This window comes from Sphaerodactylus townsendi, linkage group LG03 (genome assembly GCF_021028975.2).
Source record: "Sphaerodactylus townsendi isolate TG3544 linkage group LG03, MPM_Stown_v2.3, whole genome shotgun sequence".
In the NCBI taxonomy this organism is placed as follows: Eukaryota; Metazoa; Chordata; class Lepidosauria; order Squamata; family Sphaerodactylidae; genus Sphaerodactylus; species Sphaerodactylus townsendi.
The window spans coordinates 162,454,492-162,481,127 of record NC_059427.1 but is presented as its reverse complement, the minus strand read 5'-3'; the positions used below and the strand labels follow the sequence as shown (position 1 = coordinate 162,481,127).

At 44.3% G+C, this 26,636-nt stretch overlaps 1 protein-coding gene across 4 annotated transcripts in view; it reads left to right on the top strand.

Annotated features, from left to right (window-relative positions):
- Positions 1-26,636, top strand: part of SYN1 (synapsin I) — a 203,880-nt gene that overhangs the window by 48,936 nt on the left and 128,308 nt on the right. For all 4 annotated transcript variants that reach the window (XM_048490232.1, XM_048490230.1, XM_048490233.1 and 1 more), the window contains exons 2-5: positions 13,383-13,440; positions 18,254-18,345; positions 21,169-21,325; positions 22,710-22,799. In XM_048490232.1, coding sequence (XP_048346189.1) covers positions 13,383-13,440; positions 18,254-18,345; positions 21,169-21,325; positions 22,710-22,799 — 397 coding nt within the window. The remainder of the gene's footprint in view (positions 1-13,382; positions 13,441-18,253; positions 18,346-21,168; positions 21,326-22,709; positions 22,800-26,636) is intronic.

Genomic DNA, 26,636 nt, shown 5'->3' with positions numbered 1-26,636 from the left:
TGAAACCCACAGAATCTTCCCCCCAACCCCCCCCCCCCCGGAACTGTAGTGAGAAAACACTCACACACAAAACCAAATGAAAAACTTCTACAAAAATCCAAGCCTCCCCAAGTAAGGCAAGAAAATACAAAATAAAAAGAAACAACCAACCCGCCCCCCCCCCCGCCCCCCATAACCAACCAACCGAATTGCAAAAGAAACAAGAACAGCCACGGAATCAAACTTCAGAATACAATCGGTTCCTCAGCTCTCAGAAGGATTTTGGGCCTGTTCTCTCTTCATCCCTTACCAGAAGATGAGGATTTTTCAAGAATAAAGAAAAACGGGGTGAAGATGCTCAGACCTCATGTGGAGGTTGGGAATGCCATACGTCACCCTTCCCAAATCTCCCCTCGGGGATTCTGGGGCCCAATGAGGAATCGGCAGGGATGGGCATTTGAATCTGGAACCGCCCTTTAACTGATGCTCAGCTGCTCCGAAAACGATCTCCTTTCTAGAGCTTTTATTTTTTTCTCCTCTGGCTGTGTTTTGAGAACCTCCACTGTTGGATAAGTTACAAAAACACATTTTTTTCTGCATAACCAGGTAGTCCCCTGAGTACATAGCATTGAATGTGGTTGGTCTGCAGAAGCGTACCGGGGTAAATGGCGCCTGGAGACAAATTGTCTCCAGGACGCCCCCAGGCTCTGCCGCTCCCCTCTTCCCCCCTAGCTCCACCCCCTGATGCCCCAGGTTCCACCCCCACTGTCCTAGACCCCGCCAATGTCACCATGGACATGGGCAAGGTCTAGGGTGCCCACCTCCCCCCTAACAGACTCCCCCTGCTGGATGGTGTTGAGGCATGCGAAAACGATGAGACAGCAGGACTTTCTGGTCACATGGGGGGGCGATTTTGCGCCCCCCACGTGACTAGAAGAGTGGCGCCCGGGGACAAGGGGTACCCCTTGTCTCTAGGCAGATACGCCACTGTTGGTCTGGCTCTGTGGTCTTTGTAATCCATTCAAGGAGGGGCAGCCAAATTTACTCTTCGACGGAGCTTTCTGGGTCAAGTGCTGACATTAGAAACTGGTCCAGATCTTACAAGTTTAGTGCAAAAATGTGCAAAAGCCCCAATGGGCATAAAATTAAGGCAGATGAAAATGACATGGAAGGAATCCTGGGACTTAATGACCCACACGTTTAAAAATGGACTTGAAACGATACTGAATTGTCTACATTTAATGCAAAGTGCATTATAAATCTATCCAGTATATTTTAGTAAGCTTGTATATTGTAATCTACTTGACTATATTAAACATTTAAAAGGCCTTTGATTAATGCAGTGTCGGGAGCAATTTACAGTAGAGAAGAGGAGTTTGGATTTATAACGTCCTCCCTTCTCTTCCTGTAAGGAGTCTCGAAGTGGCTTACAAATTCCTTTCCCTTCCTCTCCCCAAAGCAGCAGATACCTTGTGAGATTTGAAAGGAAAACAACTAAACCAATTTCATATTTTGCTGTATGAAAGGAGCAGCAGTGGGGTAGGAGGTTAAGAGCTCGTGTATCTAATCTGGAGGAACCGGGTTTGATTCCCAGCTCTGCCACCTGAGCTGTGGAGGCTTATCTGGGGAATTCAGATTAGCCTGTACACTCCCACACACGCCAGCTGGGTGACCTTGGGCTAGTCACAGCTTCTCGGAGCTCTCTCAGCCCCACCTACCTCACAGGGTGTTTGTTGTGAGGGGGGAAGGGCAAGGAGATTGTAAGCCCCTTTGAGTCTCCTGCAGGAGAGAAAGGGGGGATATAAATCCAAACTCCTCCTCCTCCTCCTCCTCCTCCTCCTCCTCTTCTTCTTCTTCTTCTTCTTCTTCTTCTTCCTCTTCCTCTTCCTCTTCCTCTTCCTCTTCTTCTTCCTCCTCCTCCTCCTCCTCCTCTTCTTCTTCTTCTTCTTCTTCCTCCTCCTCCTCCTCCTCCTCCTCCTCCTCCTCCTCCTCCTCTTCTTCTTCTTCTTCTTCTTCTTCTTCTTCTTCTTCTTCTTCTTCTTCTTCTTCTTCTTCTTCTTCTTCTACTACTACTCCTCCTCCTACTTCTACTCCTCCTCCTCCTCCTCCTCCTCCTCCTTCTACTACTACTACTACTACTACTACTACTACTACTACTACTACTACTACTACAAGGAGTAGGAGTAGGAGTACCACCAAGCCCCAATCCAACCAGGGAAGATCAGGGGAGTAAGGTTCCTGCTAAAAACCAGAAATTGCACAACCTGGGGCATCAGAACCACCAACCTCCTATGGCACCAAAAAATGTTCCCCAAGCTCTAAGCAGGTGCAAGAGAAATAAAAAGGGGGTAGGTGAGTTGGACATCTGAGATGTGTACAGTGTGACTTCCCCCAGCCTCCTCCCCCGCCCCAAATCTTCAGGCTCCGTCCTGTTAACTTACAGTTGAAATGTTAGCTGTGGAAATTAGTTGTTTTCTATGTATTTATTTGTTACTGTTTGGAAAATAAGGTTGCAGTTTGGTAAGGTTTCTTGTTTGGTGTACTAGTTAAATAGGTCACCCTACTCTTGCGGAAACAAGGGTTACTAGGAAAATTTAACTTTTATAACTGTTGCAAAAAAATAAACCTTTATACTTACAATGTTTTAACAAATTGAACTATGCGCGTAGTTTTTTTTTAAACATTCACAAACGCAACTTGAACAATGCAGCAGAAATCTTAACAGGAAATTTAAGGGCTGTCGGGCCTTTGCAGGTGCTCTTCTTCCATTTGTACTCGGAGATATTGCTGATAATTATCACTGTAAAACAAAATGTGTCTTGGACAAACGATCTGCTAATGAATGGAATGTGCTGCAGCTACATACATACATACATAAAACCTTTATTAGGCATAAAACGAATATAACAACCAGCATTATCCAGACAGATGTTCCATATATAAAACCACCACAGGTATTATTCCAAGGTTCCTAAAAGGAACCTAGCTACAGAATTTAAAATCACAGAAGAAGAGTTGTTTAGTAGGAATGCCACCTTCCCAGCAACAGAGTATTCCTTAAACTTTAAAGCAGTGGAAGGGAAAGGTCAAAAGCTCTGGTCCTAGCTTCCCTCTGTATTTGGGGCAGATTGAGCATTGCCATATGTTCCATGGAATTGCAGCACCACTATAGTACAGATGGGGGGCATTTCCTGCCTTTACGAGTCAATGGACTTTAAGAAACTCTCCCTTGAGTAATACAGAACAAGGGAAGAGAATTACAAACGAGCCCTTGTGTATATCCATCTCTTGAAGCTTCTTGGAAACTCTTGGAGTATACTCAGATAATAGTCTGCCATCACATTGGTTTTGAATTTGATGTTGAAAAAGAAGGGAACAGTTACTTCAGCTTGGTCTTGTAGAACTTGAAGCTCCTGGTAAAGGAGTAGCCTTTTTAGTTGAAAAAAGAGTTCGGAAGGAGGTAGCATTTGCAAAGACTCCCAGGAGAATCCCAGGAAAAGTATTTTAATTTCAACTGCCGCCACCACTTAGATCCATGGAGTTGGGGGAGGATATGATTGATAAGGCTACCAGTGTCCGAATTAAAGCACAGGTGAACCCAGAACTTAAGGGTGGCCAGCCGAGCTTTCTCAGAAACCAGCAGATGCTGTCCCGCTTCCAAACAGAGTGCAGCATAAGGAATGCAATGTGGCACTCCGAATATTTTGTATAAGAAGGCTGACTGGATCCTTTCAACTTTTTGGCTCCAAGCATTAATCCACAAGGGGATTCCATAGAGCAATTGAGGAATCACTTTCATGTTAAAGACTCTAACTGCGGCAGGGATAAACCTATTGCCTTTCGTAAAGCAAAAGTTCTCCACACCCACCACAGTAGCCCTACAAGCTGTCATGGCTAGGTCTCTGTGTTTATACCAACAGGCTTTATGATGGAAAACAATTCCTAAATATTTGCAGAACTTGACTTGTTCAACCAATGCACCATCTAACATCCATCTACTGGGTTTATAAATGTTAGCAAATACAACCACCTTAGATTTAGCAGGGTTGATGGATAAAGAATTCCGTGTACAATAATCACTGCATTTGGATAACAAGGAATTTAATCCCCTCTTCGTTCTAGAGAGTAATAACGCATCATCTGCAAATAGAAGTAGTGGTAGAGTCACATTACCAAAGCTGGGGCAAGGTGAGTTGACCGATTTTAGATCAGGGGACAGATCATTAATGAACAGATTGAATAACAAGGGGGCCAAAACGCAGCCTTGTTTAACACCTTTAAAGGATTGAATTTTTGGCGTTAATTTTCCCGATGGGTCACATCTCACTTGAAGGGTGGTATTTGTATATAAAGCCTTGATAAGAGCAAGCAGCCTACCATCGATACCCATTACCGTAAGTTTTTCCCATAAGAGTTCTCTATTCACTGAATCGAATGCCCCTTTGAGATCCAAGAAGGCAACATACAAAGGGGATTTACCCCCTGTTACATACTTGGCTATCATTGTATTCAGAAGAATGGCATGATCTAGTGTAGATTTCCCTTTGATAAACCCAATTTGTTCCGGACCAATGATCTTATTCTCGTTGGCTGCAGCTGTTTGACTTAGACAGGCCCAGTCTTTTCCTTTGGAAATTTTTGAGCTCCATTGGCTTGACTATCCATGGAGCCCCCGGATCCTTCTCCACCTCTGCTGTAGGAGAGTTTGGGTGGGGGACAGTACCTGAGGTTCCTGAAAGGTTAAAGTGCATAAGTAAATTTCAGGTAATCGCACTTGATGTGGAATCAGAACCCCAAGGAGGGAACATTAAACACAATTCTGATGGCTTTTGTGGGTGAATACAAGGGAAACATATGTCCCATGTCACTGTCAGGTCCTTAAGCCAATAAATGGACTCTGTATTGTGGATCAGTAGCGCTTATTGATGAGGTGTCAGAGCACCAAAGCTTGGCAAAGCCAATTCTGACAAACCTGGCCTTTGCCATCCCCTTTATCCCATTGCAAGTCCCCCCTCCCGTTTTTCCCGTTTGTGAAAAACAGTCCCTGGAGCTAAGGTGACCCAGGGTCGGCAATAGATAGTAAGAGAAAGCCACTTGGCTTCCTGCCCCCACGAAATAATGGATACAAAACTGTTTCTCATAGGACCAGGGTGCCAGGGAAAGCCTAGTTATCTACAAAGCATGTGAAGCTATAAAGTATGGATCAAGGAAAGAGTCCTCCAGATGGCAGTCATAACATATAGCAGGCTGGTTACATATCTCTTGTAGCAGCATTAGTTTGTAGCTTTAAGCAGTTACATTGGGATAGGAATGCATCTCAGTCACATAGATGCAATCCCCCATCATGGCACTGTAGAGCATGTCACTGTCCTTGTGTTACTGTGAACTTCTTGGAAATTGTGTGGATGATAACTTGTCTCACAGGGCACAGGGCTGTCCTCTGATGGACAACCAGCTGCTACAGGCTCCAATTCCTCTCTATAGTTTCTGCGTGAAAACAGTAGCACAGAAACAATGGCGAAGACAGTGACCATTCCAGACGTAAAATTTGCCTGCCGCCTACTAAATCCTACCAGAATTATGAGCATTGCACTTGTAGACCTCACGATCCTTTTCTGTTGCAAACAGCAGTCCCACCATTCTCAAATTGTGCTGTGCTGCAAAGCTAAGACTTCCCTGCAGCCACCTGCTCCTCCTCCTCCTCCTCAGATCCCCTCCCCTTAGCCGAGGTTTGTGCTCTGCTCTTTGTCCCTCTCTTTTCCAGAACAGTGCGGAACAAAAGGGGCTGAAGGAGCAGCCTGGCAGGGCAGGGCCGAGGGGAAGCCCCGAGTCACCGAGGGGAAGCCCTGGAGCAGCAGCGGCTGTCCTCCCAACCTATGAAGCGGCAGGGCAAGCCCAGAGCTGGGGAGCAGCAGTGGCTCTCCTGGCTGAGGGGCAAAATGGAACAACGGAAAAGTGTTCAGATTCAGCACTATTTTCTCCGGCAGAAGGGCCTCCTGTGTCTTTCTGTGCACAAGGCAGGACCTCACTCTCATCTTTATCCTGAACAGGGGTATAACTAGGCCTTGTGTAGCATCGACATTCTCCCTTTCGCTCTTTGCAGCAGTGGCCAGTTGGTGCTTGTCCCTGCTGGGCATAATACTTGCTGAGTGTTGTCAATTATAAACAGCGGAAGCAGCTCATTATTTTTAGCTTCTGTGTCTAGACCAGGGGTCTGCAACCTGCGGCTCTCCAGATGTTCATGGACTACAAATCCCATCAGCCCCTGCCAGCTTGGCCAATTGGCCCTTCTGGCAGGGGCTGATGGGATTTGTAGTCCATGAACATCTGGAGAGCCACAGGTTGCTGAACCAGGTCTAGGCTGGTCTCAAAGCAGGGAAGAAACAGGAGGCTGGCCCAAACTGTCTCGCCACTTAATCTTTTCCCTGTTTGCCGAGCTTGAAATCTGGCGTTGGGACACTAGGGGGCATCATAGCACAAGCATAGATATGTTTGTTAGGCAGAGGAGTCTGAACTGCTTTGAATGCAATACTAATTATCTTACTAAGGGGCTCTGTGTCTCCATATCCATGAGTATTGGACATGTTTGAATACTAAATTAGCACAATACTAAAACTAGGGGGCATACATTGAAAATGCTGGGGGGGGGGAGAATTAGGACTAACAAAAGGAAACATTTTTTCACGCACTTTGCGATAAATAAGTGGGGTTTGGGTTGCAATTTGGGCACTCGGTCTCAAAAAGGTTCGCCGCCACTGTCCTATAACATTCTTCTCTCTTCTGTTCTATCTTCACAAAAAGCGTGGGAGGTGGGTCAGACTGTGTGTGTGATTGGGGCAAGGTCACCCCCCACTGATCCTCCATGGCATGTGTGTTTGAACCTGGCCATCCCAATCTTAGTTCAACTCCCTACACCACTACTTGATAACGCCAAGGTGACTGTACACCTTTCGCACACCATGAAGCATTTTCCCACCAGAGACTGAACTGCCTTTGATAACATGTAATGTCTTTAAGCTAATGTTATAATAATGTCCCACCCTTAGCAAGATATTTCTCTGGCTTTTAGCTCAGCCACAGGAACTATGGCCATTTCCGCCCAGCGACCGTAGGCGTAATGCTGGTCGACGCCACATGGCGCCGACCCAACCCTGGAGATCGGCGTTTTTGCTGTCCCCAGGGAGCTGTATTTGGCCCGTGCGGAAAGGGCCTATGTGAAAGATGTAGGGTGTCTCTTTATTAGAAAACAACCCCCTACCATTATAATGGCATTTGAGAATAGCACAATTCCAACAAATAAAAATCTTTATTAGATAACAAGAACGTCATTAGGAGATTTCCCCCCCCCCCAAAAGCTTGTAAACTTATTAATGTAGTCCGCTCTAAATGAGTCTCAGTTTTTTTCCACAGGCTTTAGAGAGAGCCATTAAGCTTTTGCTTCTCAGTTTTTTTAGTTCTTAGATGAGAGAAGATTTCTGTTTGTTCGTACTATAATTTCATTAGTTGTTCCTGCTTAATGCTTCACAAAACTATTGGGTCCTTGAAGGTGGCTACCCTTACGTCAATACCCTGAGCCTATCTTCTCGAAACCTAATTTACAATCTCACTCCTGAGGTAACCTTAATGCAACAGGCCAGGGAATTCTCCTCAGAGCACAATCCCCTCCCTTTCTAACTGGTTTAGAATTATTCTTCTCTGTCTAAAATATGTATCCTGCTTCTATTTTGTAGTCTGAGTGGAGGGTTACCCTACAACTCCACTTCTACCTTTCCCCAAAACAATCTCCCAGTTCCCATGTCTGTGTACCATTACTGTCAAATAAACTGACACTCAACTTTTTAAAGAACATAAGAACTAGCCTGCTGGATCAGACCAGAGTCCATCTAGTCCAGCACTCTGCTACTCGCAGTGGCCCACCAGGTGCCTTTGGGAGCTCACATGCAGGATGTGAAAGCAATGGCCTGCAGCTGCTGCTGCTCCTGAGCACCTGGTCTGTTAAGGCATTTGCAATCTCAGATCAAGGAGGATCAAGATTGGTAGCCATAAATCGACTTCTCCTCCATAAATCTGTCCAAGCCCTTTTTAAAGCTATCCAGGTTAGTGGCCATCACCACCTCCTGTGGCAGCATATTCCAAACACCAATCACACGTTGCATGAAGAAGTGTTTCCTTTTATTAGTCCTAATTCTCTCCAAAGAGATTTTAAAATAAAATGAATGTCCCTGGTTCCTGGGTGGTATGGAAAGCAAGAGAGAGAAAAATTTCTCTCTGTCGACATTTTCTACCCCATGCATAATTTTATAGACTTCAATCATATCCCCCCTCTGAAGTCTCCTCTCCAAACTAAAGAGTCCCAAGCGCTGCAGCCTCTCCTCATAAGGAAGGTACTCTGATCCCTTTGCTTCTGGAGTGGGGGGGGGGGAGTTGAGAGAGTTCTGAGAAAACTGAGCCTGCAGGCTTTCATGTGCAGGGTCGTGGAAACAAAATAAGCTTTTTTGGGGGCCCATAAAATTGAACCCCCAGAAGCAAAGGTCTCCAAACCTGGATGCTATTACAAGGAGGGCCTCCTGAGCCACCTTGAAAGTCTGGTGCCCTTATCTTCAAAAATGTGCAGCCTGCCTACACACTCCCACTGGTTACAATGGAGCAAAGTCACTGCAAAACAAAGAATCTTGGGCAAATTTCTTGGGATGCCCGTAAAGGGTATATTTTAAAGATAGTGACACCAAAATTTCAGGGTATCATTTGGTAATCTGCATTCTCTATGATGCCGAACCCAAGTTTGAGTGAAGAGTTAGGTTCTCCAGGGGACCAAGCGCTTATGGTCCTCTCAGCAATGGGCAGCCAACTCCCATCTCCTGTTAGCTCCCATTAGCAGAAACAATGGGGATGCAAATCTCTTTACCCTTTGGGGGTCCATAACTTTGCTTCCCCTAAGGAAAACATCACCAAACTTGGGTGGTATCATCAGGACAGTCTCTGGATGGTACCCTGAAATTTTGGTGCCGCTAAACATAAAAACGCGCCCCCTGCAGGCTGAAAAGTAAAAAACACTTAAAAATTTAAAAACACACAAACGACCCTGAAATGTTGGCACGCCCCCATGTGACCAAATGGGGGCGCCCGTGGACATAGGGTACCCCCTGTCCCTAGGCAAATACGCCACTGCCAACAAGGGAGCATTCCTATAATGGCCTTGTGTCAGGGCTGGAGAGTAGACATTGTATCTGGCTCTGGTGTGCGTGTATTTAAGAGAGAGAGGGAGAGAGAGAGAGAGAGAGAGAGAGAGAGAGAGAGACTTGTGCATTCAGAAACTGCATTTAACTAATAGCTTCTGAGTGCCCATTGTGTGTTGGGAAAGTGTAATTTTCACCTGATTGCTCCAGAGTCAGAATGTGCCATGCATATATTGGCGCACGATCCCCTATTGTTACCCTAAACAAGCTGTCTCCACATTTAAGATGGGGAAATTAGCTGGAGATCAGAGCAAGAAGGGGTAACTGGGATGGATACCCTGTGTATACCATAATAATCCTGGTGGAAAACTCTTCAAAAAAGAGACCCAATGTAATAGGAGATTTTATTATTGAATAAAATTGCCTCAAAGTATACATTTGGCTGTGAGCTCTGACTTACCAAAGCTGATGTTGGAACAAATATTGGTAGCCTTTTATTGTGGCCCTAGATTTCTCCTTTTTTTAAAAAAAAAAAAATTCCCCATCAAGTTTATAGTCATCACAACCAAATAACTGAAAACGAAACCTGACAGGAAAAAAAAGAACAAGAATAAAGAACCCCCAGTAAGACAAAGAAAAAAGAAAAACTCCCTGCTTCAGACAATTCCTTGTCAATCAATATATTTTATTTCGGTCAAAGACCAGAAAATATCAGATATAAAACATAAAATCCAAATAGTACATTTCCAGACCAGATACAAAATAAAATTGAGGTAACCAGTTTCCAAAGACTGTTTGTCCAAACCATAATATAAGTTCAAGTTAAAAACTGGAATAAAATTTGAATAAAAGATAAAATCATTAATCCAAAGTTCCTATTTTTATTGCCCTACTTGTCCACGCCTTTTAACCACATAAGCACTGAATTTTGCCACCTCTCTGGTTACATATTACGGATTGGCATCTTCTAATAGTCTCTTCCATGGCACACAATCCTCAGGGCCAAAGAAAAAATTGATGTTGGAAGAGAGTCAAACAGTTTCCTTTGGCCTCCTCATTTTCTTTGTGAGTGGGGCATCGTAAAGAAATATGCCAGTCAGGGTCTCCTATTTCCCCATATCACATGGACAAAGCCTGTAATAGGATTATATGGAATTTTTCCTTTATATCTGCCCTCAAGCTACTGCTTGAGGGAAAGAGCATCACATCTGGTGAGTGTGAAAGCCCTCCTAAGTGACTGGCTGTCCAAGTTATATAGATAGGGGGAAGGGCCCAAAGTGTATTTAATGGATGGTTTGAGACTAAATTTGGGGAATGCTGTTATATCTTGTTGACGAGCCATATCTTGAACTCTCAGCTTGACTGTAGTCTTAGCTGAGGACAAGTCTTGTGTCAAGAGAGCACTAGGTGATATGCCTCTCTTGTGCAGGCCTTCCCTAACTTCACACATCCATCTAGCTTGGAAAGAGTCTTGGGCTATTAGGGGCCAAAGTCCTTTAGGGTTTGTATAAACATTAAGCCATTGATAAACTGATAGTAAGAAAATTCTGTCAGCAACTTTCATTTGACCCGTCTCTAACCTTACAAAGGTATTCGGTACACCAGGCGGAACCTGTAGAATGGCTCTAATTCCTTGTCTGTCCAATGGGATCATTGACTTCCTGGGATCGTGACAGGGTGTAAACTCTTTTGTTGCTCAAAGGCCCAGAGAAAAGTATGGCAGAACTTGGTGCTGTGAGGGCAGGCCAGTGCTCCATCCTATGCCCAAGAGGCTGCAGGGCTGGCACGAGGCTGGTTCGAATTGTCAGGGCCTGGCTGGGTTTTTTTTAAAAAATAATTTTTTTATTGTATCATTTGAATTTTACAGTTTATAGTAATTTTCTTCTTCATACTTTTTCAAGCAATACTTTCCCCCCTTTTCTCCCTCCCCCCATTACTTCTTCTTCATAGTTTTGTCACACAAACAGCAGTAAGTTCATTCTCTGTAGCCTCTTCTCCCATATTTCTTCGTTGACTCGAGCTTCTTTCATCCAGTCCACATATATTATCCATATCTTCAAAATTTCATTCTGTTTATCCTGCCACATCTTATTTTTGGTTAGTATATCGAGAATATCAAGGGTCACTTGTTCCCAGATATATTCTAACCATCTCTGAAATGTCCATTTTTCTTTTCTTTCCAGCCCAAAGCTATTGTTGCATGGGCTGCTTTAATAATTAGTTTACATATATAACTATATTGCTTATCCACCCTTCTGTCTTCCATTTCACCCATGAACACTAAGTCATTATTTAAATCAATATTTATATACACCAGTTTCTCGATATATATTAATACAGTTGTCCAAAACTTTTTCACTTCTGCACATTCTATCCACATATGGCTATAATATGCCTCTTGGTCTCCGCAGTGTCAGCATTTAGAACTAAGTCCTTTTATCATGTATGCTAGTTGTTTTGGTGTTCTATACCATTTTAATATCACTTTTCTTTCTAACTCCATATATTTCTCAATCTTTATATTTTTCCAACTGTCTATTAATTTTTCAGTATTACCAATGTCTAGAAAACCTTCCTTCTTCCATTTTTGTTTCAATGTTCTTATTATGAATTCCTTATCATCTACCATATGTTTGTATGGCTGGAGGGTGTGAGACTATCGGCTGCCAGACTGCTGCAGTGATTAGGCCACGAAGAGCACATGCAGCCTCGCCCACTCTTCGTGTTGCAAGTCGTGTGGACTGAGGGAGGCTGTCACACAACATCACGTGCTCAGGGCGGGTGGTACATGTAATTCCTGGGTGGGGAGCCACAGCCTCGTCTCTGTGGCTGCTGCCGTGCCATGCTGTGCTTCCCCCTCTCTGTCAGTCCTACATCTCTTCCTACACCTGGAGCAACTTCCCCCCTCATTCCCCTAGATCCAGTGAGTACTGGTCCAAATACTAACCAGAGCAGGCCCTGCTTAGCTTCTGAGATCTGAAAAGATCGGGCTAGTCTGGGCCGCCCAGATCTTATTTTGTCTCGCTCCCCTTAATTCTGCCAAGGCAGTGGAATCTGGGGTGTTAACATAGGTCAGTGGTGGCGAACCTATGGCACGGGTGCCAGAGGTGGTACTCAGAGCCCTCTCTGTGTGCACACGGAAACAGAGTCCCCCCCACCCACCCAACACACATATAGGCTGGCCTGGGCCACTGGGCTCAATTATTAGCATTAAACCTAAGACCTAGTTTTGGGGAAGCAGTGTAGGTAACCCTGTTAAGCGCTGTTAAACCCCACTGATTTTCATGCGAAGAACTAAAGCACGATCCTTTACCTGGGAGTAGGCTTGGTTGCTGGCAATGGGGCTCGCTTCTGAGTAAACCCTCCTAGGGTCGTGATTCACCCGTTGGAAGAGTTACACGGCTGCTTCAAAGCAAAGCCACCGACCATCACCAAGCTTACTCCTGAGTAACGCATGCCTCGGAGCCAACCGGTTTTTCTAAACTAAAACCTCATTATTCAGGTTAAATTGCCATGTTGGCACTTTGCGATAAATAAGTGGGTTTGGGGTTGCAATTTGGGCACTCGGTCTCGAAAAGGTTCGCTATCGCTGACATAGGTGGAAGACTGGGAGCCAATACAGTGTGATATCAGTTGGCAGCACAGGGCACAATACTGTTGGTGAACAAGTTCAGTTCTGTTGGCACAAGGGATGGGGCATTAGGGATGAGGCATGCTATATAGATGGGCATGGGGAAGTTAGTATTGGCTTAAGTAGGCAACATTATTGTCTTAAAAATCCTGGGTTCTTTTTTCCAGATACTCAAAACTGCTGAGTTTCCAAAGATTTTATTGAAAAACAGAAAAGAATTATTCTAATATATAGATTTCTCAGCATAGCATCGCTCCAAGCAGGTTTTGTTTCAGACCTGGGAGCAGGAGTTGCTTTCTCCTGCCCGGCCTGGATCAGAATATCCTTTGTTTTCTCCCCTTGGTTCTCAGGTACACTCTGTTTCCTGCCCCTCCTGTGAATTAACTCTTTGATCCACAACCATTCAGCTACTAGCTTCCTTTGTGTAATCTATTCAAAGGCTTTTGGCTTCCTATTCGGAGATCAAAGGTCCTTGTCAGGCTAGTGTGAAATTGCCTGATACTGTAACCAGAACAACATCTTCACAGTTACCTTCAAAATAATACTTCCTTCTGATTGTCTATGTATTAAAAGTTTCTAATTGTTTCTGTCCATAGGGCGAAATATTTCAAAGGGAAGAAACTTCATGGGGAGATGGACATCAAAGTGGAACAGGTAAGTTTATGTCTTGGTGTATGATTATGAGGCTTGAACAGGGAACTTCAGGGACTTAGATCCCATCTAGTAATTTATCTAGGACTCTGAGTACTTCGTTGTCACTTTGTTCCATTGGATGGGACGTGAAAACAAAAAAATAATGAAGAATGCAGTTTCCCCACGCCACCTCACTTGCGGGCTGGATTCTGCAGCTCCAGAGCTGGGGTAGGGGCTGATGACAGGCCTGGCAGGCTAGCAACCAGCAGGCCAGCCAGCCAATGACCAGGAGGGTAGGAAGATAATCTCTCTTCCTTCCCTTTCTCCTTGGGCATTGCTGACATGCTAAGCCTGCTGCACTCTGGGGAATGTAGTTCTCAGGATGTTTGACTTACAACACAAGCCTTTATTGGCATACAAAACAGGACAGATGTCCCTTGAGGGGTACATTTCCTAGGATGCAGCATGCACGATCTCCCAGATGTGTTTATACATCCCTATTTCTCTGAGGCCTCTTTACACTCTGAAAGTAATCAGGGTGTACACCATTGGCAGACTGCATAAAGCCACTTTGTTGGTATGGTTATAGAAATATTAGAAGGCAGTCTTGCTGCTTTTGGGGGGAAGAGGAATTGACAGATAGAGCAAGGTATTCTGTTTGCTACAGTTTGAACTCCTTTCAGCTCCTGAAAGACCCTGAATTGCATAATACATCCTCATCTTGGGCTCAGTTTCCTGAGTCTTTAGCCAAGATTTGATGAACATGCTCCAACAAAATGCTTCTGAATCTTATTTTTTTTAAATAGCTTTTATTGAAAATTAATAGAAATACAATTTGTACATTCGTAGTTTAACTTCATACATTCCGTTTCATATAGTTAAAATTATGTTGTCTCCCTTTATTGGGAGTTTCGTACATAAACTTCCTATTCAGAAGACTTCTCTCCTGATTTTTACAAATCAAAATGATCAAATATGTGGAAGGATTCTATTATAAATCTGCACACAGTGACTCTTTCATATTACATTTTGCATATAGTTATTTCAATCAGACACTCGATGTTTAAACATTTCAATACTTGTCTAACTTATTCTACCTACCTACTTATTTATTACATGTTTATTCTATATATTTATACTACTTATCTGCTACATATTTATTCTATCTACACTTATCTGCCTGATAGTATAATTTGAAGTAATCTTCCCATGGTTTCCATTCCAGTTCTTTCTTTCTTTCTTTCTTTCTTTCTTTCTTTCTTTCTTTCTTTCTTTCTTTCTTTCTTTCTTTCTTTCTTTCTTTCTTTCTTTCTTTCTTTCTTTTCTTTCTTTCTTTCTTTCTTTCTTTCTTTCTTTCTTTTTTTTCTTTCTTTCTTTTCTTTCTTCTTTCTTTCTTTCTTTCTTTCTTTCTTTCTTTCTTTCTTTCTTTCTTTCTTTCTTTCTTTCTTTCTTTCTTTCTTTCTTTCTTTCTTTCTTTCTTTCTTTCTTTCTTTCTTTCTTTCTTTCTTTCTTTCTTTCTTTCTTTCTTTCTTTCTTTCTTTCTTTCTTTCTTTCTTTCCAGGGGGCATTCATTGAAAATGCTGGGGGGGAAAAATTAGGACTAATAAAAGGAAACACTTCTTCATGTAACGTGTGATTGGTGTTTGGAATATGCTGTCACAGGAGGTGGTGATGGCCACTAACCTGGATAGCTTTAAAAGGGGCTTGGACAGATTTATGGAGGAGAAGTCGATTTATATGGCTACCAATCTTGATCCTCTTTGATCTGAGATTGCAAATGCCTTAACAGTCCAGGTGCTCGGGAGCAACAGCTGCAGAAGGCCATTGCTTTCACATCCTGCATGTGAGCTCCCAAAGGCACCTGTAGCAGAGAGCTGGACTAGATGGACTCTGGTCTGATCCAGCTGGCTTGTTCATATGTTCTTGTGTTCTTGTGTCTTCTTCCTGTAAAGAAAGTGAAATGCGTTCCAACTTCTGAACCTTAGAAATACAATTTCAGCCTGCAGAAACAACATCAATGAAGTAATTTTTGTTGTTAGTCTGCCATGATGGAAGAAATTTTGACCTGAGGCTGATCTTACTGTTCAGCAAAAAGCTAGATTATGGACCATCAAAAGTTCCAGAAATAAAATTGTATTGTTTGCTGGTGAGTGAAACGGGGCTCGTGTTCACTAGGCATATCTCTGTGGAACTCTGCCAAAAGCAAGTCTTTCATACGCTGAAACAAATAAGAATCAGGCTATTCCAAATAAGGTTACCGTATATACTCGCGTATAAGCCGAGTTTTTCAGCCCTGTTTTAAGGCTGAAAATTGCCCCCTCGGCTTATACGTGAGTCACCACTTACCAGCAATCACAAGCCGCTTGTTGCTGCCCTCCCCAGAGGGTGAAGGGGAAACCCCCGCAGCCGGCGGGCTCTTCAGGCCTCTCCTGAGGTTGGGGGCGTGGCCTGGGACAACCTCCATGCAGCTGCACAATCCACTTGTTGCTGCCCTCCTTGGAGGGTGAAAGGGGAACCCCCGAGGCACCATTTCCCTTAGGAATCAGTCCAATTAATCCATTCGAGGCACTCCAAAAATTGCCTCAAATGGATTGGTAGCTCCTACCTCCCGGCTGGGGGGTTTAGGAAGCAGCCAGCGGGAAAGAGCAGAGAACTGTTGAGCAGTGACATCAGGGGAGTCACTGCCCAATTGAAACTCCACCTACTTCGGCTGGGGTTTAGAAGCCCAGCCAGCGGAAGGCAGAGGGGCTTCTTTATTTAGACAGTGACATCGGGGAGTGCACTTTGGAAATAAAACTCCCTCTGCCTCCCGATGAGGTTTAGAAGCCCAGCCAGCGGGAGAGCAGAGGGCTCTTTGTTGAGCAGTGACATCAGGGGGAGTCACTGCCCAAATAAGGAGCTCCCTCTGCCTCCCGGCTGGCTGGGCTTCCTCAAACCCCAACCGAGGTACCACTGTATCTATTTTATTTTATTGGTAGCTATTTTTATTTTTGAAATTTACCAGTAGCTGCTGCATTCCCCACCCTCGGCTTATACGCGAGTCAATAAATTTCCTCAGGTTTTGGTGGTAAAATTAGGTGCCTCGGCTTATACACAGGTCGGCTTATACATAAGTCTATACGGTACGTATTGTGGTACCCTAAATTCATTCGTTCACACACATTCCAGTTATAGTGGACATGTCCAGTTTTTCTTGCAAGTTTTATAATCTTCTACTACACATGTCTGCAGGCGTGACTGCCTCACTTAGCACTTATGGATTCCTTAGCATGCAAAGGTTACAGAAGCTACGGCCTTAATATATTCATTAAATATGATCCACACTACTAACGGCTAAATTTTCTATCTCTTGCTGTGTGCTTTCCCTCTGGCATGCCGAAGAGCGCATTGGTGTGCTTTGTTTGGGGGCACTGGCTAGAGCTCTTGGGCCTTGCTGTTGTCTGGTACAGACACAATGTATCCTAAAATTATCCAACAACCTGTGCTGGCATGTTGCAGAGAAAGGTTGGGGGGGATGGGAAAGCTGTCTGTTTGATAGTTCCATGGGAATGTCAACTCAATGCATGGCAGCTGTGAAAAAGGCAAACTCTATGCTGGGGATAATTAGGAAAGGAATTGATAATAAAACTGCAAAGATTGTCATGCCCTTATATAAAGCTGTGAAGATGCGACATTACGCTACTTAGAGTTACTGTGTTCAGTTCTGGTTGCCCACATCTCAAAAAAAGGATATTGAAGAGATAGAAAAAGTGCAGAGAAGGGCAACGAGGATGATTGAAGGACTGGAGCATCTTCCTTATGAGGAGAGGCTGCAGCGTTTGGGACTCTTTAGTTTGGAGAGGAGAAGTTTGAGGGGGGATATGATTGAAGTCTATAAAATTATGCATGGGGTAGAAAATGTTGAGCCAGGGTAATTTTTTCTCTCTTTCTCACAATACTAGAACCAGGGGGCATACATTGAAAATGCTGGGGGGAAGAATTAGGACTAATAAAAGGAAACACTTCTTCAGGCAACGTGTGATTGGTGTTTGGAATATGCTACCACAGGAGGTGGTGATGGCCACTAACCTGGATAACTTTAAAAGGGGCTTGGACAGATTTATGGAGGAGAAGTCGATTTATGGCTACCAATCTTGATCCTCTTTGATCTGAGATTGCAAATGCCTTAACAGTCCAGGTGCTCGGGAGCAACAGCCGCCCATGAAGGCCATTTAGCTTTCACATCCCTGCATGTAGCAGGACTCCCCAAAGGCACCTGGTGGGCCACTGCGAGTAGCAGAGAGCTGGACTAGATGGACTCTGGTCTGATCCAGCTGGCTTGTTCTTGTGTTCTTATGTTCTTATGTCTTTTAGGGAAGCTGATCTGCTATTAAGGATTCTATTTTTATTTAATAAATAAAATGAAAATAAAATAAATCTTCTCATTGAGAAATCCCTGCTAAACTTCCAAAGAACCTTCACACCCTGGGTGGCTCCATACGGAGCTGCCTCTGTGGGCAGCGTTGTCGTCTCGACTGCCCACATGAGACCGTGTGAATGGTCCCGACGCTCCACCAGCTTCATTTAAGCCAGTGGGAAGCTGCTGCCTCTGGCCTTGTAGAAACTGCCTCCTAGAAATCCATCCTAGCCCCCCCCTGGTCTGTGGCCCTTTTGGGCCTGTGCCCCAAAGCCTCTTCAAATCACTCTTAGGAGCATCAAGCAACATATGGCACAGTGAAGGCAGGTGTTTATGCACTTGTGTTATGCCTCCCAGTCAGCTTATCTTTCCTTCACCATAGACTTGTGAAATATAAATGCTCAGCTCAAATGAATCTGTCCTTTCTGTGTCTTCCAGGCAGAGTTCTCTGACCTCAATTTGGTGGCTCATGCTAATGGCAACTTCTCTGTTGACATGGAGGTTATACGCAATGGGGTCAAGGCGGTCAGGTAAGTGATGGAAAAATCTTGCAGCAATTTTCACTTATTATTGTAATCAGGAATGTTTCCTGACCTTTTAACTTCTTGATGGCACGTCAGGGATTATCTGTCTTCAAAGCTCTGACAAGATTCCTTAGCCTTCACTGCCTTGAATGTGGGCCAAACTGCATGAAATAGATACCTGAAATATATGGAGGGCTGTCAGCTTGCTCACAGCTATGGCTGCAGGGAGAGGGAGTTTAATATTTACTTCTGTGCTGACTTCCTGATATTAATTGTTCTGCCTGTGTTGGCTGCTGTTCTGTGGGAAAGGCTGGAGAGAATACATAGACTGAAGATAGAGCACCTTCCTTATGAAGAGAGGCTGCAGCGTTTGGGACTCTTTAGTTTGGAGAGGAGACGTCTGAGGGGGGATATGATTGAAGTCTATGCAATTATGCATGGGGTAGACAATGTGGACAGAGAGAAATGTTTTCTCTCTTTCTTGCAATACTAGAACCAGGGGGCATACATTGAAAATGCTGGGGGGAAGAATTAGGACTAATAAAAGGAAACACTTCTTCACGCAACGTGTGATTGGTGTTTGGAACATGCTGCCACAGGAGGTGGTGATGGCCACTAACCTGGATAGCTTTAAAAGGGGCTTGGACAGATTTATGGAGGAGAAGTCGATCTATGGCTACCAATCTTGATCCTCTTTGATCTGAGATTGCAAATGCCTTAACAGTCCAGGTGCTCAGGAGCAGCAGCAGCAGCAGCAGAAGAAGGCCATTGCTTTCACATCCTGCATGTGAGCTCCCAAAGGCACCTGGTGGGCCACTGCGAGTAGCAGAGAGCTGGACTAGATGGACTCTGGTCTGATCCAGCAGGCTCTTTCTTATGTTCTTATGTTCTTAAGATTGTTCAAAGCTGGGCTAGAGCCGGGTGGCAGGAATTTTGAGCAGGAAAAATGGTGTGATGAGAAGGAGCTAAAAAATCCCCACCTTATTACATCTGATAGACCCCTTCCAGACATGCAGAGTAATGTACTTTCAATCCACTTTCACAATTGTTTGCAAGTGGATTTTGCTGTTTCACAGAGTAAAATCCAGAGGCAAAGTGCATTGAAAGTGGACTGAAAGTGCATTATTCTGCATGTGCGGAAGGGGTCCTGGGGCAAATTGGAAACCATTCTTCAGCCATATCTCAAAAAAGAGAAGAAATAAGTCAGAAGAGATCTAGAAGTAAATACTCCACCTGTTCATGCATCCCATACAAAATGGGTAGTTTAGTTCTTAGATTTTGAATCGGAGGCCTGCCAAAGCATCATTGGGAAATGGTCTCTCTTCCCTGAAGGATATCCTTCCTGGCTGTTCTATGCTAAATAAGAACAAAAATAGCTGAGAATCCGTTTCTGCATCAATAAACTATGCAGTTTATTTGCATAATGTATGAAAGCTAAGTGAATTGATGCATAGCTTGCTTGTGGGCATCAATTAGTCTGTCACTGAGAGAACACTTCTAGGTTGGATGCAAAATCACTGCCTCCTAGAAATCCATCCTAGACCCTTCTGGTCTCTGGCCCCTTCCGCACAGGCCAATAAATGCGGGTTGGTAAAAACCCATTTTTGGGGGGAGGGGGACTTTGCATGGATTCTGCCTCTACAGTGAGTCTGCCCTGTGTTACTTCCCAAACCGGGTTATCTGAGAATTGCACTATCCATGGGTCTTTTTACAAATCCCGGGCTGCAGCCGCTTACCAGCGAATGACCAGGCAGGGAGACGCTTTATTTGGCTGCGCTTTCCTTTTAAAAAAATGTCCCAGCTTCCATCTGCCAGTGGTGTAGCGCCGAGGGGGTGAGGTGGGGGGCGACGCACCGGGTGAGCACCCCTGCGGAGGCCTTCCCGAGAGTGTGGCAGGGGCATGGCAGGGCATTCCGGAGGCGTTCTGGGGGTGGGATGGGGCATTCCGGGGGCGGATGGGGCGCAGGGCACGCACGCGCACCGGGCGCACTTCCCCCTCACTCTGTCCCTGCCATCTGCTTAGCCACGTGGGCACAAAAAGTCTTATCATGAGACAGGGGTGGTATTTCAGTTGTGCATGCCATGCCGGCAACTCGCATTGTTTCTGTGGCCTCCGATCTCTGCCTGCACCAAGGCATGGAAATACGACAACAGGAGAGTGGGTACTTTATCCCGACTGCAACCCGCTGTACATGTTCAGTGCAGAAAGGGCCTCTGTGATACTATAAGAACATAAGAACATAAGAACTAGCCTGCTGGATCAGACCAGAGTCCATCTAGTCCAGCACTCTGCTACTCGCAGTGGCCCACCAGGTGCCTTTGGGAGCTCATGTGCAGGATGTGAAAGCAATGGCCTTCCGCTGCTGCTGCTCCTGAGCACCTGGTCTGCTAAGGCACAGGTGTCAAATTCGTGGCCCTCCAGATGTTATGGACTACAGTTCCCATAATCCCCTGCCAGCATGATGCTGGCAGGGGATTATGGGAACTGTAGTCCATAACAGCTGGAGGGCCGGTGAATCTGACACCTATGTGCTAAGGCATTTGCAATCTGAGATCAAGGAGGATCAAGATTGGTAGCCATAGATCGACTTCTCCATAAATCTGTCTGAGCCCTTTTTAAAGCTATCCAGGTTAGTGGCCATCACCACCTCCTGTGAGTCATCCCATACCCTGTTCTGGCATAGGATGCTGCTCATACGGTTTGTTGCCCAACAGCATTCCTGGAATAGAATCATAAGAATGCCAGGCAAGAGAATTTGTGGACGAATGCAAAAAGATGAGTCTTTAATGGGCATTCCTTCTTGTTGTTTTGTTATTCCCCTGTCCTAGGAGCCTGAAACCTGACTTTGTGCTGATCCGCCAGCACGCCTACAGCATGGCACGTGGTGGAGACCATCGGGGCATTGTGATTGGGCTGCAGTATGCAGGCGTGCCCAGTGTCAACTCTCTGCACTCAGTGTACAACTTTTGTGACAAGCCATGGGTGGTGAGTGGCATACATGGAGTTTTGAGGAGATTCACACTCATGCAATTGTAAGCTTTGGGTGGGGGCACAGGAGACTATTCAACATGGCGGTGGGTGAACAAACAAAATACCACAAACAGTAGGGTTTAAATTTGTTTGCTAATTTTGTTTTGTTCAGCCATAGCAGTTGCGGATTTTTTAGAAGGGTGGGTTTCTTTGTTCATTATTTACAGGGATTAATTTCCCTGTAAATCCTCCTTTCCAGGGATTAATTAGTTAAGGCAGAGTACAGTGTGCAATTCCAGGTGAAATAGACACTCAACATCTTTCCAGTAGTTTCTGTGGCAGGGCTAAATATCTTTCTAAGTGTGGGACATTATTATAAAATTAGCTTTAATACCATTACATATTACTACAGTTCAATCTCTGGGCTTTATATCAAAACTGCTGAATTGCACCTGGAAACAAACAATTGTCTGGTGAGGTTGGTTAAGTAGCAAGGAATAGTAAATATGCATCTCCCCAACCCAACAAACAGCTCTAACTCTTGCATTTTGTCACTGAAGAAGTTTCCTGCATTTTGTCACTGAAGAAGTTTCCAAAATCACTCTAAATATATGCATACGTTGTAGATATCTAAGCTAGAGGTTCTTTGGGTCTATCTAGCTGAGGCCAGGTTATGTTTTCCAGAAATAACATATCTGGTGTAACTAACGAAAAGGATTAAAGATAATTTGTGCCATATAAGATAATTAGTTGCTCTTCTGTTTGTCTGGTCTAATGAAGCCATAACCCCCCCCACCCCCCCGCCCAGCAGACCAAATTCCAGTTCCATGGTTACAACTAATTAGTCCTGACTAACAACACCTTGATTTTATCTGTTAAATTTCAGTTTGATGACCCCCCATATAGCCCATTACTGATTCTAAATAATTCTTTCCATATGCTGATTTAGATAGGATGACAAGAAGTTGTAGAATTAGGTGTCATCAGCATACTGATGCACTTGTTCAAAATCCATATGATATCCTCTAGGAATTTCATGCCTGGTTTGGACAGTAGTTGATCCACAGTATTCTATACTAGTTGGAGCTTCCAGTTCTGAATTGTCTTTAAAAGCAGCGCTAAGAAAGGGAAATAAGTAGGCAGAGGAGATAAGGGAAAAAAAACTGTATGGGAAGGTATAGTTGGAAAAAAATCCAGAGAAAATAAGACTCTAGAACAGGGGTCTTCAAACTATGGCCCTCCAGATGTTCATGAACTACAATTCCCATCAGCCCCTGCCAGCATGTGGCCAGAGGTGGTAGGAGCTCATGGGGTGTAGTTATGAGCTATCTGGAGAACCTGGTGTTTGAACCTCTAAATGTCCATTTTCACTTCCTCTCACCACACTTCCTTTCACCAGTTTGCCCAGATGGTTCGTCTGCACCGCAAGCTTGGACCAGAAGACTTCCCACTCATTGATCAGACCTACTATCCCAATCACAAGGAGATGGTAAGTCGGCCTAGAGTCAAACAGACTTCCTTTCCTCTTGGTGGATCACGCTGGGCTTTGGCACTCTGATTTTGTTTTGTGGCGACTGGATGATTGAAAAGGTTTATATTATAATGCTGATTATTATCTCCAAATGGAGCTAGTGGAGGTTTATGTGTCTGTGAGTTAGCACATGTACTTAACTCCAGTACTGGGCTGAATGTGATGACTCATATATTGCATGCTGCTGGCGTTCTCACAGGCATCTTTTTCATCTTCTGGACTGTTGGGGTGAGGGTAGGATGGTGACTGGTTGTACCGGACCTGGACTTGGGATGAGAGTTGGGCTCATGTTCACCATTGGTGGAACTGAGGACATGGGTGAGACCTGGAACTTGAGGGATGTTATCAGGGTAACAGTATACATATCTTTCTCAAAGTAGCAATGGGGAAGTAACTCAGCTTGGCAGAGTTTTGGGGAGAGCAACTTAGCTTGGCAGAGCTTTTGGGGAAGAAACAACTTAGCTTGGCAATGCGAGAGGAGGCTAGGCGGGGATCTATGTATACGGGGAAATTGGCAAGGAGCGTACCGCAGAGTAACACAAGGAGTCTAAATTAAGTTTAAAATGTTTATATAAATTTGGTTTCAAGCACACATACAGGAAGATATGGAGGCACATACACACAAGTTCCTAGAGATATAAAAAGGTGAGAAAAATAGGTTTGGATGATAGAAAGGGAATTGGAAGGCAGCAGGGTGATACGTTACCTAATGGTTCCAATGCAGCAGACGAAGTAGGAGGCAGGGACTCTATGCCAGCACAGAGATCCTGTAGAAGGACGATATCGTGTCTCACACCAACTTGACCAAGGGAGGTTCAGGTAAGAAATGAGCAATGAGCTTAAGGTGAGCAGGGCTTTTATAGGGTGGATCACTAGTTTGACGAGAAAAGAGACCCTTTGCATTAGGTTTCGTTTCTTACAGCTGTTCTGGGTTGCGAGGCTGAGCTAATTCGCATCTCTATCTATTGTCCTAAACCCAGGGGATTGGTAGCAATTGTTTCCTTGATTACATTAGTAACTCTTTGAATAGGTGGTCCACAGAGCAAGCCTCTGGCTATTGTAATTTAGCTGAGGCAGCAAGATTACGTCAGGGATGGGAGCACTTAGGAGGTTTTTAGGAACAGCTGAAGAGAAGGAAGGCTGCAGCATCTCAATTCAAGGGATAGTTCACATTTACAACTCTATCAACTGTGGCTCTGGCTTATTATTATTATTATTATCATCATCATCATCATCATCATCATCGACGTTGTAATTAACTAATTAATTAATTAATTAATTAATTAATTAACTAATTAACTAATTAACTAATTAATTAATTAGTTTTAGTATACCATATCCCGAGAGACTCAGAGGCGATACGAATGAAACATCAGCTAAAACATACATATAATTAAAAGCGACAGTCATATCTTAAAACATCGCCTGCCCTTACAGAAACCCTCTAATGCGAAATAATGAGTCCTGATGGTGTGGGCCCATGGGGGAGTAAGAGGAGGGTGCAGGGGCACCCTCAGCGGCCGGTCTCTCCAAAGGCCCAGTGGAACAACTCAGTCTTACAGGCCCTGCGGAAATCCCCAAGATCCCACAGGGCCCGGACAGCTGGAGGGAGAGTGTTCCACCAGGCCGGCGCCAGAGCCGTAAAGGCCCTGGCTCGAGTGGAGGTCAGCCGCATCATTAGGTGTGGACATCAAGGTGTGGACATCAAGGTGCGTACATCAAGGAGCAAATGAGTAGATTTATTTTCTACTGACTGTTTGCTATTTATTAGGCATGCTGTTAGCCTATCTTATCCTGCGCCACGCCACATATCTGTTAGCATTAATATAAATCAGAAATATATCTCACATATGTATTCTATCCATAAATATCCCGGCTTGGATGTGTGTTTTAAGATGTGGGGTGGAAGGGGAGCATAACAGGGACAACTGGAAGAAGATACCGTTCTGCTGATTAGGCCAAGACCAGAAGTCTAACCTCCTGCTATTTATGGGAGACCTGGATGATTTAGTGCCTTCACACAGCCTGCCAATTGCATAGTTGCCTACCTCTATTCCAATCAGAGCCTGCAGAGTACTGTAAGAGCACAATCCACAAGACGGGAGGAGAAACTGCTCTGACCCCAGTGGCCGTGTAACTACCACTTATGCTGGCATAAGCAGTGTGTACACTGGTGCCGGAGTACTTATATTAGTGCATGAGCATGGTACAGCTGAACAGTGCCTGGGCACTGGTGCAGCCGCACTGTAGAGCGCACCGTCACATGTGCAGCACAGGGGCCCCTGCTGGTGCCAAAGTGAAATGCTTGGGAGGCAGGGCTGGCATTAGTCAGCTCTCTTTTTCCTTTTGGCACCTTCACTTGCCAGTACAACATTACGCTGGTGAAAATGTAGGCGCAGGTCAGCGTTCCTGGTCAACGAGAATAGAACAATGAGCGTGGGGGGTGGGTGGGTGGGTGGGCTCAGCTGGGCTATCCCTGTGCTGTCTCTGGTTCTGGCACAACTCCCCTCTCCCCCAGATTGGGTTTAGATATGCTTTCTCCAATCTGACACTCTGTTGTTGACTCCATTTCACTGAAATGTGATATCTTCATGCTTAATGGTTAATTCAAGGTCCAATTTAGCTCTAATTTCTTTTTTTTTCAAATTATGGAGGACTTACCCAAGGCAAGGTCTCCAAGAGTGATATATATTTCACTCTCGATACTGACATTTATATATGTTAATATGCTCAAATCTATCTTAAAGGGCAAAAACTGCATTGTGATTTCAATTTTGGAATGCCTGATGGGTTTAAATAAGTAATCTTCAACCTTTTTCAGTCTGCAACATAGAACATTGTACTATTAATTTATTTTTTTCAATTTATTTATCTCTATTTTTTCTAGATTGCCCCCTTTTTCTCTCTCATAAAGAATATGTACCCAAGACCAATGTTTTGAAAATAGTTGTTCCCTCTTCCTAGATAACACTAGGAATTGTAATTTTGTGCTGGCTTAGGCGAATTCTCAACTTACTCCACAAACTATAATTCTTAGAATGCTTTGGGTGAAAACAAAATGATACAAGCATGAAATATATTTGTTGTGCAGGGAAAGGTTTCTCAATGCTGCTTTTATGCCTTTCAGTTCATGTGTCTTTTCTTCATTCTTAAGACACTCAAACATTGTTTGTAAGTAAGTAAATAACTTGGGTGCTGTGTGGTTTCCGGGCTGTATGGCCGTGTTCTAGCAGCATTCTCTCCTGACGTTTCGCCTGCATCTGTGGCTGGCATCTTCAGAGGATCTGATGTTGGGAAAGCAAGTGGAGTATATATATCTGTTGGAGTGTCCAGGGTGGGTGAAGAAACATTGTCTGTGAGTAACAAAGAAGGCAACCAGGTCAATAGTTGAGAGCATCTGAATAGAAGTAAGAGTAACAATGAAGTCTATAGCATGGGAGTAACAATGGAGATAGCAAGGTCACTGGTGGGAGCATCTGAATAGAAGTATCCTGGCCTTTGTTTCCTTTGTCTATGGTCATCCTGTGTTTGTGTGGAGCTGGTTAGACACTGTCTTGACTCTAGTATTTTTCAACACTGGCAGCCAAGTTCTGTTCATTTTCATAGTTTCTTCCTTCCTGTTAAAATTGTCCATGTGCTTATGGATTTCAATGGCTTCTCTGTTTAGTCTGACGTAGTGGCTTTCAGAGTGGTCCAGAATTTCTATTTTTTCAAATAATATTCTATGTCCAGGTTGGTTTATCATGTGTTCTGCTATTGCTGATTTTTCTGGCTGAAATAGTCTGCAGTGCCTTT